Raw genomic sequence first — 16930 nt, forward strand, 5'->3', positions numbered from 1 at the left:
GAAATCTAATGAGAGTGTGGAAATATTTAAATGAAAATGAAAATATTTCACGAATTAATTTATAATACAAAAAACGTCATAAAGTAGTAATTTTGGTCAGAAAAATTGTATAGTCCATCATCCTCGAAATTAATAATGTTTTTTGTAACCTTATGTATTCTAAATATTTTTAATTATTTAGGGCATCGGAAAAAAGACAATTTTATTTTGTCAGTTGAGTATTCACGCTTTTAATGAAAATATGAGACGCTAAGGCAATTATTATTATTTTCCATAGAGCAAGCGATGGCGGACGCCTGGCGCCTGTCTATAGTATAGCATCTGTGTAGGTTGGATGGTATGTCTGGATAATACAGGAGTAACCTACGACATTCTCGCTATTCAATTCAATTAATAATAATATCTACAATAATGATTAATACATCGTTTGTATAATACATATATTCGCTTTCCTGACTTTCCTAACAAGGGTGATGATATTTTCGAAATATTTTAGTAATTTAGTACGAAAGCAAAACTGGCAGTACATAACGGAGTTGTGTATGGGTTTATTAGGGTTATTTATGTATGCAAGCGAAGGACGGAGTTGGCAAAATAAGGATGAAAGTAGACTAAATGTAGGTCGAATTGCAATCCCTCAGACGAATGTGCGGTAAAACGACGTACAACCGATGTTTAAAGGGTGAAATATGATAGGAATGTAAGGTTGAGATAAGCATTATCGATAAAATTAAGAAAGGTATGTTGAGATGCATTGGATATGTGAAACGAATGAGTAAAGAAAGAATTAAGGACAACTCTCTTAGTTAGACATCTCTATAAGTACAAATACTTGACATTTATTGTGCTTATCTTGGGCAGCGCTAAACAGCGCCTCGACAGTTCTGATCCCTGTACGATCTCGTATATTTCGGAGTCAGGAGATCTGTCTTCTGTCCACCTTCTATTTTCTCAAACAATGCTTTTAGAGTACAAAAAAATAGTGGATAATAGCCTAGAAAAATCTGTTAGAATACTGTTTGTTGTTCCAGGGCGGCTACAGAAGGTGGTTTGTCCACGGGCCCCGCTGCTGAGGGTGGCCCTCGCACTCCGCAGCAGATCGCCGCTCAGAGGAGACTCCAGCAGACACAGGCGCAAGTCGATGAGGTAAACCTAAAAAAAAGTGAAGCTATCCATCTTAAGTGAGAAATTACTTTCTATCGTTTGAATCCTAACTATCCATCAAACCTCCTCCCTTCTACCTCCTTCCCTAAACTCCCTTTTTCCTTTGTCATCCTTATTATTATCAATTTGTAATTTATGTATTTTTTTATGTTCAAGTACCCTATCTACCCTCTTATTGCAAACAGCTGTAAATGGTATAAAACATTTTTACCAATATCACTAGTCTGTTTTTGGTTGATGGAAGATCATCACACCAATCTATCTTTGCAAACAATCTTTACCTCATTTATTTATTGTAACTGCAGACAGTTGTTTAAAACTCTTTTAAAATTTTTGGGTAATATATTCAAAATTAAACAAGGTTAGTGGATTCAATTCTACTTTTATTTACATACCGCTCACTCCTTTCAACAATGTCATATATCAAAGATCGTAAATTTTCAGCTGAAAATGGAGAAAAAGCATTCAGGTTTTACCTAAAAAAATGTGTTGCACGGTAAAAAGTTCAATAAGTGGCTTGATATTTATTTTTAACACATTTCATTATATTTTTAAACTTTAAAAACGATCTCCTGAAAAATCAAGTTTTTTGATATATGACGTTGTTAAAAGGAGTCAGCGAAATATAATGATAATGTGTGACACGTTTCGTTTTATTAAGACATACATGATCATGCCAAGTTTTGCTATCAGAGATGGCCTGGTAATCATTTGTGTGTACCATAAAATATATAGATACTTGATAGATGTTCGAATGATAAAATAAGGAAAGAATGCAAGGCTGAGATAAGGATTATCGATAAAATTAAGAAAGGTGTGTTGAGATGGTTTGGACATGTGGAACGTAGAGTGAGGAAAGAACGGTTAAACAAATTTATGAAGCGAATGTAGTTGGAAAAAGAAGCAGAGGAAGACCGAGGAAAACTTGGCACAATCAGGTATGTCAAATACTTAAAAGCGGCCGGGTCAGGAGTCGTAATAATCGTCGAGTATGTAAGAGGAGATGCATGAATGTAATGTAAGAGGCGAAGAATGTTTGCAAAGACAAGTGGTGTGGCGTTCGATTCTCTCTGCCTACCCGTGTGGGGAAGCAGCGTGATGGTTAGTTAGTTAGTTAGTTAAAATAAATATAATTAAAATTTATTTTTCAGGTTGTTGACATAATGAAAACTAATGTGGAGAAGGTGTTGGAGAGAGATCAGAAACTATCGGAATTGGATGATAGAGCAGGTTATTTTCATTCTCATTTTTATTGGCTATTTAAATATTATATATTATACTTTTGATACTGTCTAATTTTGTAACTGTGAAGAATAAACCACTTTGTCCAATATCGGGTTTCCCAAATTATGTTACCAGGAATACTCATGGAACCCAAATTATGTTCCATGAGGCCAGAACAGGTTATCCGGAAAAGGTTTAAAATTGTAATAAGTCAATCTGTACTATAAAATCTATACTCTATATATCTATATAGAGCTGAGTAGAAAGTAGTTATTACCTAACTTATAAATAAAACAAGCCTGGTTAAAATTTACCAATTTTGTGAAGTGTTCCATTGCAGAAAAAGATTGGAAAACACTGGTCTAATATATCATTTTCATTTGGGTGTAATTTAACCTATTTAATTTCAGATGCTTTGCAGCAAGGAGCTTCACAGTTTGAGCAGCAAGCTGGAAAACTTAAGAGTAAATTTTGGCTACAGAACCTTAAGGCAAGTGTTTAATATTGAAGACCTATATTTACAAAAGTAATATTTTCTATTGCATTATATTGTATAAAAAAAACTTTGTGCCATTAAAGTCACTTTATAATACATAAATGATACATAATTATGAAACTTATTGAAGATTTGAGGTATAAAAATTAAAGATTTTCAACCATTTATTTTTTATAAGCTGGAATGCTTTCATATAATTTTGTTTGAATCAACACCACTTTGATTTGATGCAGTGCCCTATACACTACTTACGGCACATAGATGATTAAAAAGTGCATTATCATATATTGATGCTCATTTATTGCGGTATAACAGAGATGTGTTAAAGTGTTTATTCTAATATTTTGCATCGTGTTACCATTAATCCTTTTTTACTCGCACCACATCATAATTTGCAATTTTACATAAGTTAAATGTAGCGAGTTCAAAAGAGAGTAATACAAAGATAATGATCACACTTAAAACCTTAACAGTGGGTACATAACTTTTAGAAAATAATATTGATACATTCATGCGCAAATAAATAAATAAATAAAAATTCTTATTTTCCCGTAGATGATGATCATTGCTGGTGTAATTGCTATAATTATTTTGGCACTGATAATTGGTAAGTAAATCTGTAGGAGAAGTCAAGGTATTACTTTATATTAACTATATACATTGTTATCACTATATGTATTATATAATTACTATACTACACTTGGTATATAAATAGATTCACACTCTTGAAATAAACTAATTGTTGCATTTTAATATTACAGCTAACTTCATGTAAACTGCGTTCATATTTGTATTAACAAAAACAAAAAAACAGCAAAATTGGTGAGTCAGAATGTAAAAAGGGCGTGTGTCCAGCTTTTACATCTGTTCTGTGTGAATATCTGTTGTGGCAATTTCTCAGTGGTTCTATATCAAACTACTTCTTGCCTGAACTATCTTTCTACCCCGATCTTTTCCTTACTTTCAACCTTCTTATTTTGTGCGTAAATCTAAGTAACCAAAAATGAAACAACATAAAAATTGTTCTGAGTTTTGACATGTTTAATATTTGCCGACACTATATAGCTCCAAAATTATTTCAAAAATACATTGATAGATATTTTTATAAATTTAGAAGGAAGCGTATCTCACCATTTCATAATTCATCAATTTTAATTCATATGACATAATAAAAACAGTCTTTTCCACAGAAACACGTCGTTAACCTTATCGATTGTCCAAAACAAATGATGTCCTTTTTTTTACATAATATTTTATAGGTCTCGAAGAAAAATCAATTTTGCTCTTATTGGTGAAAAAAAATAGCATCAAAATTTCTTTTTATACTTCTATTATTATTATTTAGACACCAGAAGAGTAGTCCAGTTCAAAGGAAGATTTGTAAAATATCATGACACAATTACAACATATACCTTTTCAAATATATATTTTGTGGTATGTATGATCAAAAAGAGACAATAAATATTCCATTCTATATTTTTTTGAAATTCCCTTTTCTGCATGCCTTAATTCTTTCTTCCAGTGCATGATTTTGAGTATTTATTTTACAGTAAGTTATTTGCATCACTTGATAATAAAATACATACCAATAGACATTATGTATCATATTACCATACTATTGTCAAACCTATTTCTTCTCATTGTTATTATTATAACAGGTGTTTAGATACTGATAGCATTTTTTTTAGTTATTATACACACTGTTTGTCATTAGCGCTTCTTATTTGTTTGTTGATTGATGTCATCTATCGAATCTGGCACCACATCAAATTGAATTATGGAAAGGTAGTGTGCTCCAGAAATGTGATCCACACACGTGGATATAGAATTGGAATATATTTGCTGGAATGTATAAGACTGAAGTGAAGGAGCTCACGGAGAAGGACATTACTGCTTTGGAAAAGGAAATGGAGGAGGAATAGTGTTTACCATAAGAGATGAAAAGGAGTGTAAAATAATTGAAAATGTAAACAAGAGCTTGCTAATGACAAAAATAATAACCAAAAAAATACTATCAACATATTTCCACTACATATTTGTTCATAACTTATTAGTTATGTATTTACAAAGTATATATAACTCATATATGTATTTATAAAGCCAAGCTTTAAATTATTTGACGTACTTCACCTTACGTTTCTTATGTATCCTTGACTATCCATAATAATGTAAATATTTTAAATCTTTTTTCCATCACCAGTTTTTCTGCCATGCAGCACACATAAAAGTTAAAGCACTTGCTTAATTTTATACATATATTGAAGACTGATTCACTGTGATGTATTTTGTAAAAACTTGACAAATATTAATGAACAACGTAATAAATAATAAGGAAAGAGCTTTAAATATATATGTATACATGCTTTAAATATACATATATGGGTGCTTGACCATTTTGTATATTCTTTGTGAGCTTTAATTATTTCATAAGAATACCTCTTTTCTCACAAATCAATGAATAAATCAACACATAATATAGATTCATTGATCGTATTAAAATTTTCAGTCGCTTGCATTCTTATAAATAACAAGTCACATTCGTAAGATTTGTATTTTTAAAAGCTTTGTAAATTGACGTTCATTGAGTTTGGATCAGGAAAAATCTGTGATAATAATAAATAGTGAGTCACCAATCAACTCATATTTGTTTCTTTTAAAATATTGAATCAGGTAAGAATAAAAAAATATTCTTGTATAAACTGAATTGCCGATTATCCTGACTCAAACAATCCTTTTTTTGTATATTCTGATATAATCTGGCTTTTTGTAAGAATACATAGTAGGGAATTATCACTTTTTTTATCAGTCTGTAATGAATGATAGAAAAACATGGTCCGATCAAATGTAATAATGTGATGAAATTTCAGTCTTTAACATATATTAAGGGTAATTGTTACAGATACTGTAAACAATTTAAATTAATAATGAAAATGAAAAAAACATACTGCTGTTTTCCACGTGGAAAAATATGGACCATTTGAAAAAGTTATTTTAATGCTAGAACCACTAAGCGGTCACATTGAGTGACTTTTACGTTTAAATTATGATAATTCAAGTTTTTAGTTTCATGTGTACAACATGAAATTATTATTTTGTAAGTTATCAAAGCGTAGTGTTTTTTTTTAAGACAGTAACATTTTAAAGTTATAGGTATGCAGTGTATTTATAGGTTTGTTAGTGGTTCTGTCATTAAATATATTTAAAATAAATCAAAACCAATAATTATTACTAAGCAGTGATAATTTGTCTGCCTCCATAGTGTAGTGGTTGGCTAACGTGCTGGAGATCTCGGGTTCAATTGCCAGGGGGGTTCAAAATAAACATAAGAGATTCTTCACTTTAAAAATATTTAATACTACCTTGGACTGGTACTAAAAGTGCAGATCTTATTATCTTACCTTTATATAATAAAGGATCAAGTTTACATTGTGTTCATCTAATCTAGTCCCCTATGCAACATTGGGTAAAGCATTTGGGATAAGGGTGAGAAAAAGTGATAATTCCCTAGTAAAAACATTAAAGTAAGGCGTTTAAAACTACATAAATACATATTATATGCGTGAGAAAACATTGTATACATTAGACCCTTTAAAATTAAATTAGACTCTTTCAAAATTAAATTAGACTCTTTCGTTCTCATGAATCGATTCGCCGAAAAATGCCAAGCTATCTGGGGTTTGCCTATGATTTCCGTTGGTGGCAAAACTTGTTGGGTATCAGCTATATTCCAGTACAAGATGTTTTAATAAACCTCCTGAACTTACGAAACAGGATTTTGCAGTTATCGGACTTGATTAGATAAATCGGGTAGGCTTTCTAAAGGAGGGATAATTTACTATTTAATTTCCCATTATCACGCTTTATACATTAGAGATAAATCATAGAAGGCCGATTTTATTGTAAAGTTTAGAAATATCAGCTTCTTGGAGAAGTTGCCATGAGACTTGAACTGATTTTACCAATGTGTTTTTGTAGGAACTTAAATAAACAACGGACCCCGCCTTATGGATTGGAAACTGGGACATGTCGGATAACGTATATTCATCCAAGCCCTCGTACGCACGAGTAAACCCCCATCGTATTAACATACCCAAAGGACCAAGCGCTTCATTCTAGACAAGTATTATTCACCAGACGCATTTTTGTACATGTGGAGATCCTATATTAATCTGATATTTAACGGTAATACATATGATATTAATTCTACACTATATTATTCATCAATATAATATATTTTATATAAATTTATTTTTCTGAACTTGACCAAGATTGACAAGTGGTTTTATAAATTTTACCATCGATTTAATTTGATACCAAAATATACAAAGTTCTCAGGTGAGAGTACCAAATTTGCTTCTTTTTTATGTCTGAATATATACAAATCAGCTGGGGGGGATAAAAAATATGTTTAATAGTTAGTAAAACAGAATATTAACAATATAACTATATGAAAAAAAATATATTTGGTGTCATAAATGTGAAAAATGTTGTACTAAAGATCATTTAAACATGTAGAATTGCATATTAGATCATATACCTATATAATAACCATATATGTAAAGTTATATAAATAAACCATTATGAAGAATTAAACGGGTTTTTCAATTTATATTTCTGTATCGTCAGTATAAGAACACGAAGGATGTTTTAATCTTGACCCCATTAGGAATCAAACAGATTTGATGGGGATCAAAACAGTTGAAGTACTGTTTAAAAATACCCGAGACAGGGACAATTAGGGGGCTTGTGCACTATCCGGAATTTAACCTTCCGGCAGTCCGATTTTGAAAAATAAAAGCGACTACGCCAGTTTAGCGTGATCAAATTTACGCGCAACGGGTTCAAGCCCCGATCCGAAGAAAGGTGGACAAAAGCACAAGCCAATCATCATTTTATCACTCTAACTGAAGTGCCGGACGGTAAAATTCCGTGTAGTGCACTTACTGCCCTTACTCTGAAGTGATAGTCAACGTTAAGGAGATCTGACATGGCATATAAAAAAAGAAGGAATCGAACCTGGGATAGTTGTCAAATGTGACAACTTGAGGAAAACATAAAACTTCTTTGTCTTCTTCTTGTGCCATATCAGGGGTAACCTCTGTTGGCAATTACTCCGGAGAAAATTCTCTGTCCTCTACTGCTCGGAACGTTTCCCCCACTCTTCTTCTTCCGGTCCAATTTATTATTTGATAATGTCTTAATAAGACGAAACGCGTCACTTATTAACAAATACATAAATAAATGTAGAATTCAATCCAATAAACCTTGTTTAATTTTGGATATCTTACCCAATTTATTATATTTCTGAACCAGGACTTCTGCTTTCAATAATGATAAATAAAATAAAACAACTTTATTATTACGTATATATATATATATTTCCAATAAATTGTTCTTACAAGATAAACACACTTTCCGTCAAACACAAATGGGTTCTAAACAACATGAAGAAACAATTGTCATTTTTAAGTAACACCTTCAAAATATAATTTCCAAAAAAAATAAGGTTGCCAAAAATAATTCTGGTTCAATTCATTTTACTATGTATTACACGAATAAATATATCCTTTTTGATAGATTATTGCTACGAGTTATTTATTTATATTTAAAGTGATTATAATTAGGTAAGTAGGTTCTAAAATTTATTTCATTCTTTCTCAGATCACCCTGTTTTCGAACATTGAATAAAAACAAGAAATATTCTGCAAATGTACTTATATATCATATTTTTTACGGAAAAAAAGGTGCATTCATAGGGGGCTTGTGCGCTACCTGGAATTTTACCACCCGGCTGTCCGGTATTGAAAAATAAAAGCGACTATGACAGTTTAGCGTGATCGAATTTACGCGCAATGTGTTCACGCACCGATTCGAAGAAAGATGGACAAAAGCGCAAGCCAATCCAAGCCAATCATCGTTTTATCACGCTAACTGAAGTGCCGGACGGTAAAATTCCGTGAAGTGCACAAACGCCCATAAAGCAGTAATGATTTGCTTGCTGTAAAAAATAATTTTACTAAGAATTTAGGCCATTTAATGTTAATATACAATCACACACTTAAATAACTAAATATAATATACATATTTTTTTATCAAATTAACAAATTCAAGATATATTTGCATAATTCTTTAAGCTGGTTGTAAGACACCCCATATAAAAAAGAGATTTTGTAAGGCGATTAGAATGCTGAAATTAAGAATAGTTTGAGGGCAATTTTCTTAGTATTATTCCATTCTTATTATGCATTCTGAATTCTGAATTCAGATGAAAATATGCCAATAAGATAAGAAATAGCAAAATGTAGAAGGGCTTCATATTAGCGAAAACCATTTAGAATTGACAAGGCAATCTTTACTAAAAAAATTATCTAATCCAAAATTTACCACAAAAAGTAAATTGTTACGCCTTGCAAGTAGATATAATGATATTTATTGCTTCATTAATTGATTTGGCAGTCACTTTGTGGTAAAATTTGTCCATTTTAAATTATGTAGTAGTAAATACCACCTGTTCGCCTCCCTAGTGTAATGGTCAGCACGCTCGGCCACCGTTCTGGAGGTCCCGGGTTCGATTCCCAGGGGGGGTAAAATAAATATAAGTGATTTTTTTCACTGTACTATTTATTCGATATTACCTTGGACTGGTACCTGAAGCGGAGGGCTGATCACCTTTCCTTCATGGTTAACGATCAAGATAACACTGCGTTTGTATTACGCAGTGCCCTATGCACCATTGGGGTGCGGATAAGGGTTTAAAAAAAAAAAAAAAAAATACCACTATTTCTTAAAACCTACTGCGATATGTGTTTCGATGCATTCCGCATCATTTTCAAACACCGTATATTATACGGTGTTTGAAAATGATGCGGAATGCATCGAAACACGTGTCGCAGTCGATTTTAAGTAATAGTGGTATTTACTATGTAAAACTTTAATAGAAGGTGGATATTTATTGCATTTATTGCTTAAATTTACAATTTCCTAATATTTATTGCTTTCATCCAGATTTTAAAAAAAACCCTTCTTTTTCTTGTTTTTTTTTAAATTAAAAAAAAAACAACAAAAAACCTTGTTTTTTTTCTCCGAACCTAACAGTTTAAATACATACATAATGACAAACAGAGTTTTTTTTGCTGAAGTATCTGTATTTTTAAAAAGGAGCATAAAAGAAAAAAGTATTTGTGATTCAAAGCGACTTGCATTGTAATTTTCTGTTATAAAATTTAATGGAAAAAAACATTTATTAGGCAAAACGTCTGTCGTATGAACCAAATTAGGATCAAAAATATGTATTTTTTTCCCAAATAATACAAACATATAACAGAGTGCACCATAAAACATTCCAAAATAAATATATCATGCAAAAACTTTTCTCCTTTATTTATTATTTAAATATCATATTATGTAATTAAGTAGGTATTTTATTAAATATTGTGCATTCATTAAAATTACATATATATATTTTAAAAGAAGTTTTTAAGAAAAACTCTATTTCAATATTATAGAACCATTTCCACAAATCAATCTTTGCAAAGTAAAAAATAAACAATACAATCATTTGATTGTTTGTCAAATTGTCCTCCTCTGTAGTGTAATGGTTAGCGTGTTTGGCTACCTTCAGCAGAAGGTGCCAGTTTCAATCCACAGGAGGGTCAAAATAAACATAAATGTTTTTTCACTGTAATTGATATTTAATGGGTGATATTAAATCAATGAAATAATTGAATAAATATCACCCGGGTCTGGTACGCGAAGTGCAAGACTGATCATTCTGTTTTCATGCAATCAAAAATCAATGTAATGCTACGTCAATATGATGCAGTGCTCTTTGCACCATTTGGCGCGGAAAAGAATAAGAAGAATAATTAAAAAATATCAAAATACATATTGCTCACTCCTTTCAACAACGTCGTATATCAAAAAACTTGATTTTTCAGCAGATCTAATAATGAAATGTATTAAAAATAAATATCAAGCCACTTATCGAACTTTTTATTGTGCAACAGATCTTTTTAGGTAAAATCTGACTGTTTTTTCTCCATTTGAAAAATATTTAGTATATTAAAAAAAAATAATTAAGCAATACCTTTTCTTCAAAATACTAAAACAACACTTTCTGTCCTGTAGCGGGTAAATATTAAGTTTAAAATATGCCGCTTTTGCTGGGATATAGTACATTTTCTGGGCATTCCAAAAACATGCACAACTGAAAATTGACGTTGTTGAAAGGAGTGAGCAATATATTGAGATGACAAACAGATTATATTTTGTGATATTACTAAAAATGGCTCTAATTATAAATATTTCGGTTTTACCATAATTTAATATCAATGTTTTCACAATGAAAATCATTTGCTAATGTTGATATATAATTTTTTTTTAAAGTGGCACATTTTTTTCTAACACATCAATACTATGTTTTTATTTCCTATGAAAGATATACACTAGATGACATAAAATACACTAGATAGAACCAATCATTCGCTTCTCATTTATCATTCCCTTCAGAATTCAAACCATGTTCATCCTATCATAAACAGATCAATGAAATTGACACATCCAATGAATAATATCGGATTGGTGGACTATGTAAAAGAGTCATATACCCTAAACACAACATGACTAAGTAGGCTTATCAACATGTCTTCGAGATAGAATAAGAAACGCCAGGATCAGGGAAATATGCGAGATTGAAGGTGTCGTTAGGTGGGGAAGGCAACGAAAGAGACAATGGTATGCGCATGTGAGGAGAATGGAACCATCCAGACTCCCGCACATCGCACTGTACGGCCAACCCCATCGCAGACGATACCCGGGCAGACCACCAAAGAGATGGATCGATAGCTGGAAATGGACATCGCAGGAGGCTAATCCCTCTTAAAAACAGGCCACAAGGCCTACACCAAGAAGAAGAACATGAATAAGTAGACTTATCATTATGTGTCACGGTTTGAAAGTAAGAGAAAAAGAAAATAAAGGATGAAAGCAAAGTAAATACTGTTAAAATGCGATTTTTTGAAAGATAAATATTTGGAAAATTGATACTCGATAGGGTTACAAATAAATAAGTTATAAGGGAATGTAATACTGATTTCGGTATAATTTAAAGGACTAAAATGCAGTGTAAGATAAATGTATAAATAAATACATTAAATACGTACTAATTGAAATACTACAATGTTTTAATATTGTTCATATTTCAATACATAATACAAGGTGCAAATGCAAATAGCACTTTTTGATTGTAACAAGACTCTCATGATATGGCTCTTATGTAAAAAAGAAGTTAAGATCATTGGATGTGTCGAAATATATAACTTTAATAAGTGACAGATAGTTAAAGGATCTAAAATGAATTATAATAATATTAGTAGATCCTAAAGGAAGTCTTAGATTTTACTATGAATTATGTATAATTTAAAATTTAAACTGAAAACGGAGATTTCAAATTGCTTTAATTTCTTTCCACCCGTGTATAAGAGTGGAGACTGACCGGAGCCATTTCGTCGTAACGTAATACGTTACGATGCGAGCATTTGTATAGTCAGTACAGCCAGGCGAGCGCTCCATCCATACAATAGTTTCGGATGCTTCGGATTCGCCGCGAGCGATGTTACAACTTTACGTTATGACAAAATGCTCTGGTCAGTCTCCACCATAAGAGTAAGACATTTTGAAGGCATGCGAGTGATCCTGGGTTCTATTTATGATTAGGTTATTTTCAAATAAGGAGTGTTTTGTTTTCACTGACGTTACCCAAGATTGCCAACTGAAGCTAACAAACTAACAATAAAATAACACATCAGTCTGATGCATTATGTGCCCATAAGGAGAAAGAGAGATGATATATTTTTCAAATATTAAAATTAGATGCATCTTTTTAATTGAAACATGTTTGATAAAAAAATATTGGAATATTGTTAAGAATTTAAAACCTAGCTATGAGTTTTTCATTTGATACTGACTAAAAAAATCTACACAATTTGATTGGTCATTCTAAATCTACAGCTAGAAGTTTCTATATTTAGTAGGATTATATAATTTTAGTAACAACATTTATCTTTAAAACTAGTTCTAATCGTAATTTTATTAAACGTTTTCTAATATCAGTACATTCAATCACTATCGTTATTTTTTTATTAGCATAGACAAGATATAGCATAATAAAAATGCATTAAAAGTGAAATCTTAAATAAGTAAAATAAATAGCTTAGTGAAAATTATAAAAGCGTTTTTTTCTTCTTTTAGATACATCCTTCTTAATAAGGATTTCAATTTGCTGGAATTATTATACATATTTTATTTGTGTATTAGAGACACTCCAAACATTGTCCATCTTTGTTGCAAACAGAGGCTGTAACGTTTTGCTCATAAACTAAAAAAAATAAGACTATTCTGTAAGATCAGTTTTATCTTTATTTTTAAAGGAATAACCTGCAAAGCCTCTATGTCAGAGGCTTGTCTACAGATAAGATAGCAAGTATAGGGAAGGTAAATGTGAAAAATATATCACAAACACCCAGACCAATTGAAAATAAATATTTCTTGAATGTATTTGCAATCGGCGAGAATCAAACCCACGACGTCAGTTTCACAATCGAGCGTCTACCCAACTACGCTACAACACTTGTCCTAATGTAAACACGACTAGTTTTGAGAACCACAACAGTTCTCATCAATAGGTGTAGTTCTCGAAACTAGTCGTGTTTACATGTATCAACTGAAATATGGTCTTAAAAAAGTGTTGAAGTTGAAGTGTAAAAGAGTAAAATGATGACATAAATAAGCCTCCACGAATAAGGAAGGATAACATACAATTTATGAGATGGTGTCAATTTAAGAATCTGACGAAATGTCTGCATTATTTTGTTGCATTGACTTTTGTTGCGTTACTAAAATATCTGCATTAATGTTTGCATTACTTTGTCAGATTCTAAAATCGACACATTTTTATAAAATGACATTTTGGAACATAGAAGAAAGCCAAAAAAAAGGAAAAATACTGCTTATAAGTGTAAGTTTACAAGAGTGTTTTAAGAGAAATATCTAGATAAGTTTTTTTACATACTTTCTTTTTTTAAATAGCTATAGATGACTTATATATAAGGTAAGTATTGATTGAAAGTTAGTTTATTAGATCAATTTTAAAAGAAAAATTAAAATAATAAAATAAAAATGGAAACGAGAACATTTGAATATCTTTTTGAAAATCATTCTTAAATACAGTAGAAGCCCTCTCATCCACCTTTGGCTGGTTGATCCGACTGTACTTGAGCCAAATTTTAATTTGATGCGTTTGTAAAGCTCTTTTTCAACATAACTAACAGCTTTTGTGCAGTTTATTGCAATGTTTTAAGTGTAGAGAATAATACATAGATAATATAATAATAGATAAGAGAGGTTCTACTGTATATACAATAATGATTTTATATTTTATTATATATTTTTAAATAATAAATGAGACCAAAAATCGTATAATTACGTTAAGTTTACATCAAGTGTAGTAGAAATATGTTTCCATAGACGATAAACTATATTTTAACTAGTCAAATACAATGATTTTACTTTTTTGTCACTTATTTTGATCAATAAAAGACAACTATCATAGATAATTCAAAATTACTAATAATTGAGTTGTGTTTTATTTATTTATCGAGTTACGTTTTTCCACCAAGTCAAAAATGCAGAGAATTTTTCTAGCCACATTAAACCGGGTACATAATTCAAATAAATGAATATGTCAATTACTTTGACCGCAAATAATTTTTTTGGGCAAATTTAGCTGAAGTTGCTAAAGTCGGTCTTCAACTGAATGGATGGCTTGGCGGGTTTGTTCTGTTGCCCGTTGGCTCGCAGGTTCTTGTTGGCTTGGTTCAGGTTTACGGCTAGCTGGTTCGCTTTGATGGCATTTTCCAATTTGATGCGGAGTTCACTCGATTGCGACATCAGGGTTTTGAATTCCTTGAAAAAGAAACACTCAAAAATTAGTCAATCAATGGTGAATGTTATACAGTATATAAAGTGATCGCTTGAACCAGCCAATGATAGATCGGAAGCTCTGTAAATTACCATACTTTCATATTCCAATTTGAAAACATCCTTAATATTGGTGCCTGAATAGAGTTGAAGATTTTTATATGAAGGGAATATGGAAGTCTGATGACGCTTATGACTTGGTACTGGTGTAAGTGATCACTTACATCTTAATATATATATATTTTTACTACTACTACCATCAAGCCGTTTCTCCGCAGGGATAGGCAGAAAGGATGGAACGCCACACTCTTCTGTCCTGACATACATTCCTTGCCTCCTCCACATCTGGTCATACATGCCCTCCGATTACGCAGACTTTTGACACCACCAGATTGTAATATAATGAGACAATGTGACAACGGGTTGTGGTCCCGTGGCTAGTATCACGGATTCTTGAGTCAGAGTTTCTCGGTTCGAACCCACTCTACCACAATTTGATACCTGTTTCTAATAATGAGCCGTTTAGGCTCACAGAAATAGTATGAAATTTTGTATGAAGTATTTTTGTAAATAATAAAAACGAAAATAGGTCTCTTTAATTTAAAATAAAAAAAAATAATTCAATGAAAAAGTACATTAAGTGCAGAGGAAAATACCTGTTGATATTTAGGGCCTATTTTCATTAGCCACTGTAAGCTGTAATCGTGAAGCGTCCTGCAGTGCTGATTGGAACTTGCCAACTGCTCCGGCTCCTTGAGGTAGGAGATGAGAATGGGCACTATCAGGCACAGCATCTGTACTCCTGGTGAAATCAAACAGAACTAATTTTAATCTACACTTCAAGTTGTTTCCCTTTTTTTTCAGAGTAACATGAGTATTTTGAGTCTAATATTATTCTTCTCCGTCTTATTCCTCATTGTTGAGGGTTGTGATCCTTGCAGAAGCAATGACTCTTCTCCAGTTATCCCTTGACTGCGCTGCACGTAGCGCTTCAACCACCGAGGTGCCTGCTGCTATATTATTAAACATGTCTTTTTTTATTTGTGTTACTCACTTGTTCAAGGTACACATACACCGCAGGACAAAAAAATTTACGAGTTTACTTGCTACCGCACGCCTTGACTTTACTGAACTCTTTTTCTAAGAAATCCTTTATCTATACCTCTTTCTTTTGTTCAATAAATTAAAGACACTTTGTGTCACCTTTCTACAATATTTACATTTTAAAATGTCTCAACAATTTTGTTTTACCCGCGTTTGAGTGAACATAACACAACAATCATGGAAAGTGCAAAGCAAATGTCGATTGCGATAAAATCCAAAATAATCACACTGTCGCAACAAAACATATCTAATTGTAAAATATCTCGTCGAGTTGGGTATTCAGAAGGTGCAGTGAGGTTTTTATTTAAAAAATTCCAACAAACTGAATCCATAGAACGGAAAAAAGGAAGCGGATGGGGGCGCGCGACATCTGCCCGAGATGATCGCTTAATAAAAAAAATTGTTATGCGCGATCGATTTTTAACGGCACTTAAAATACACGCAGAGGTGCAGTCTACTAGCTAATCAACATTTTCAGTAAAAACAGTGTTCAGGCGGCAGTTGGAGCATGGTTTCCAAGCACGAAGTCCCGCAAAGAAACCATTACTGACGAACAAAATGCAGAAGGCTAGACTGGATTGGGCGAAGGAGCACCAGAATTGGACCTTGTAGGATTGGCAAAATGTTATTTTCTCCGATGAATTAAAATTCAACCTTTTTGGTCCAGACGGCATAAAGATAGTTCGACGAAAACTTGGGGAAAAATACCATCCGTCGTGCGTCCCTCGAACCGTTAAACATTCACCCTATGTCATGATTTGGGGGTGCATGACAGCGTACGGTTTGGGACCTCTAAATTTTATACAGGGTACGATGAATGCCATCCAGTACAAAAAAGTGCTGAAAAACCATCTTATTCCAACAATCGAGGACATTACGCAAAATACCGCGGACCCGATTTTTCAGGACGATTTGGCGCCGTGCCATAGAGCCCGCACTGTGAGTACAAATATTTATTTTTTAATG

General features: G+C 32.1%; 2 protein-coding genes across 3 annotated transcripts in view; one reads left to right on the plus strand and one right to left on the minus strand.

The window, feature by feature from the left end:
- The window catches only part of LOC148308206 (neuronal synaptobrevin-like), a 28180-nt gene extending 20703 nt beyond the window's left edge, over positions 1-7477 (plus strand). The window contains exons 2-6 of the mRNA XM_088262150.1: positions 1032-1146; positions 2316-2394; positions 2799-2878; positions 3440-3491; positions 6860-7477. Of these exons, the coding sequence (XP_088118276.1) occupies positions 1032-1146; positions 2316-2394; positions 2799-2878; positions 3440-3491; positions 6860-6867 (334 nt within the window). The 3' untranslated portion in view covers positions 6868-7477. The remainder of the gene's footprint in view (positions 1-1031; positions 1147-2315; positions 2395-2798; positions 2879-3439; positions 3492-6859) is intronic.
- A 5814-nt stretch (positions 7478-13291) lies between these two features.
- The window catches only part of LOC148308207 (HEAT repeat-containing protein 5B), a 119052-nt gene continuing 115413 nt past the window's right edge, over positions 13292-16930 (minus strand). For both annotated transcript variants that reach the window (XM_088262095.1, XM_088262094.1), the window contains exons 35-36: positions 15517-15662; positions 13292-14845 (exon numbers count right to left, since the gene is read on the minus strand). In XM_088262095.1, the coding sequence (XP_088118221.1) occupies positions 14663-14845; positions 15517-15662 (329 nt within the window). In that variant the 3' untranslated portion in view covers positions 13292-14662. The remainder of the gene's footprint in view (positions 14846-15516; positions 15663-16930) is intronic.

The sequence above is a fragment of the Brachycentrus maculatus genome, unplaced genomic scaffold, assembly GCF_059751285.1.
Source record: "Brachycentrus maculatus isolate JH-2025_06_01 unplaced genomic scaffold, ASM5975128v1 h1tg000173l, whole genome shotgun sequence".
NCBI classification, from domain to species: Eukaryota; Metazoa; Arthropoda; class Insecta; order Trichoptera; family Brachycentridae; genus Brachycentrus; species Brachycentrus maculatus.